Below are 1,124 nucleotides of genomic sequence, written 5' to 3' on the forward strand. Positions count from 1 at the left end.
AAACCTTTAAAGTGAAAGGAAAGATGTTAAAGAAAAAAAAAAAAAAGAAGAAAAAGCACCATCTTGGCAGAGGGGGGGAGACCCCAATGCCTTTAAAATTCTGGCGTGCAGCAAAACCATCTAGGCTGGGGAAAAATAGGGCTGAGGGAATGGGAGAAAGCTTTTCCCTTGGAATCAACTACAAAGAGCGGGAGTTCAGGTTGGGAGCGTGCCTTTTTAAACGACAGATATCGCAGGTACGCGTCGGCGATGGCAATAATAATAATTGATAACGAACAGCGATGTGCTGGTACTGCCCTGCTCCCCCTCCCCGGCGCCCCCAGTAAAATAATACCAACCAAGTCTCCTTGTATTTATATCCCTGCGTGTCTGTGGGTGGCCTAGCCCCATTCATCATTTGGCTCCCACTGCAGAACTCGCTCCATTTTTAAAATTATGCATGATACACTGAAGAGACAATTTGGGTTTCCCCCACCTCTCCCTTGCCCTTGAAGAAAGCAAGCCCTTGTCTCATTTGCATTTGCATTAAAACCCTGCTCTCTATAAGCTAAGCAAAGGGGAAGGACTTGAAGCCTATGGGATGGCTTTAGGGCTCTGCCCCTTGCTTTTGGCTCTCTCTCTCTCTCTTTCTCATTCTCTCTCGTGCTTTGATCTCTGCTTAACAACAGTAACGTCACAGGGACTATACAGGAGAGTTTTGTTGGAAGTTAGAAAGTTTTGCAGCCTCCAGAGGGCTGTAGCGGCAGTAGCAGAAGCAGCATCCAAGGGACTCCTGGAAGGGGAAGAGAGAGAGCGAGCGAGCGACTGACTCAGTCCTGCTGCAGAAAACTGACTCGAGACGACGGAGGCAGACATGGAACATCAGCTGCTGTGCTGCGAGGTGGAGACCATCCGACGAGCCTACCTAGATGCCAACCTCCTCAATGACAGGGTGCTGCAGACAATGCTGAAGGCGGAGGAGACCTGCTCGCCCTCCGTCTCCTACTTCAAGTGCGTGCAGAAAGAAATCTTGCCATATATGAGGAAAATAGTTGCCACTTGGATGTTGGAGGTTTGTATCTTTCGGGGATTTTCTTTGCAAGCTTCGGCACCGAGATGAATTAAGCCGGAGAGCTGCTCCCCCA

General features: G+C 49.2%; 1 protein-coding gene across 1 annotated transcript in view; it reads left to right on the forward strand.

Annotated features, from left to right (window-relative positions):
• The first annotated feature begins 635 nt into the window (after positions 1–635).
• Positions 636–1,124, forward strand: part of CCND1 (cyclin D1) — a 14,796-nt gene continuing 14,307 nt past the window's right edge. Inside the window, exon 1 of the mRNA XM_009334537.1 lies at positions 636–1,051. Within this exon, the coding sequence (XP_009332812.1) occupies positions 854–1,051 (198 nt within the window). The 5' untranslated portion in view covers positions 636–853. The remainder of the gene's footprint in view (positions 1,052–1,124) is intronic.

This window comes from Pygoscelis adeliae, unplaced genomic scaffold (assembly GCF_000699105.1).
Source record: "Pygoscelis adeliae isolate BGI_AS28 unplaced genomic scaffold, ASM69910v1 Scaffold171, whole genome shotgun sequence".
Taxonomy (NCBI): Eukaryota; Metazoa; Chordata; class Aves; order Sphenisciformes; family Spheniscidae; genus Pygoscelis; species Pygoscelis adeliae.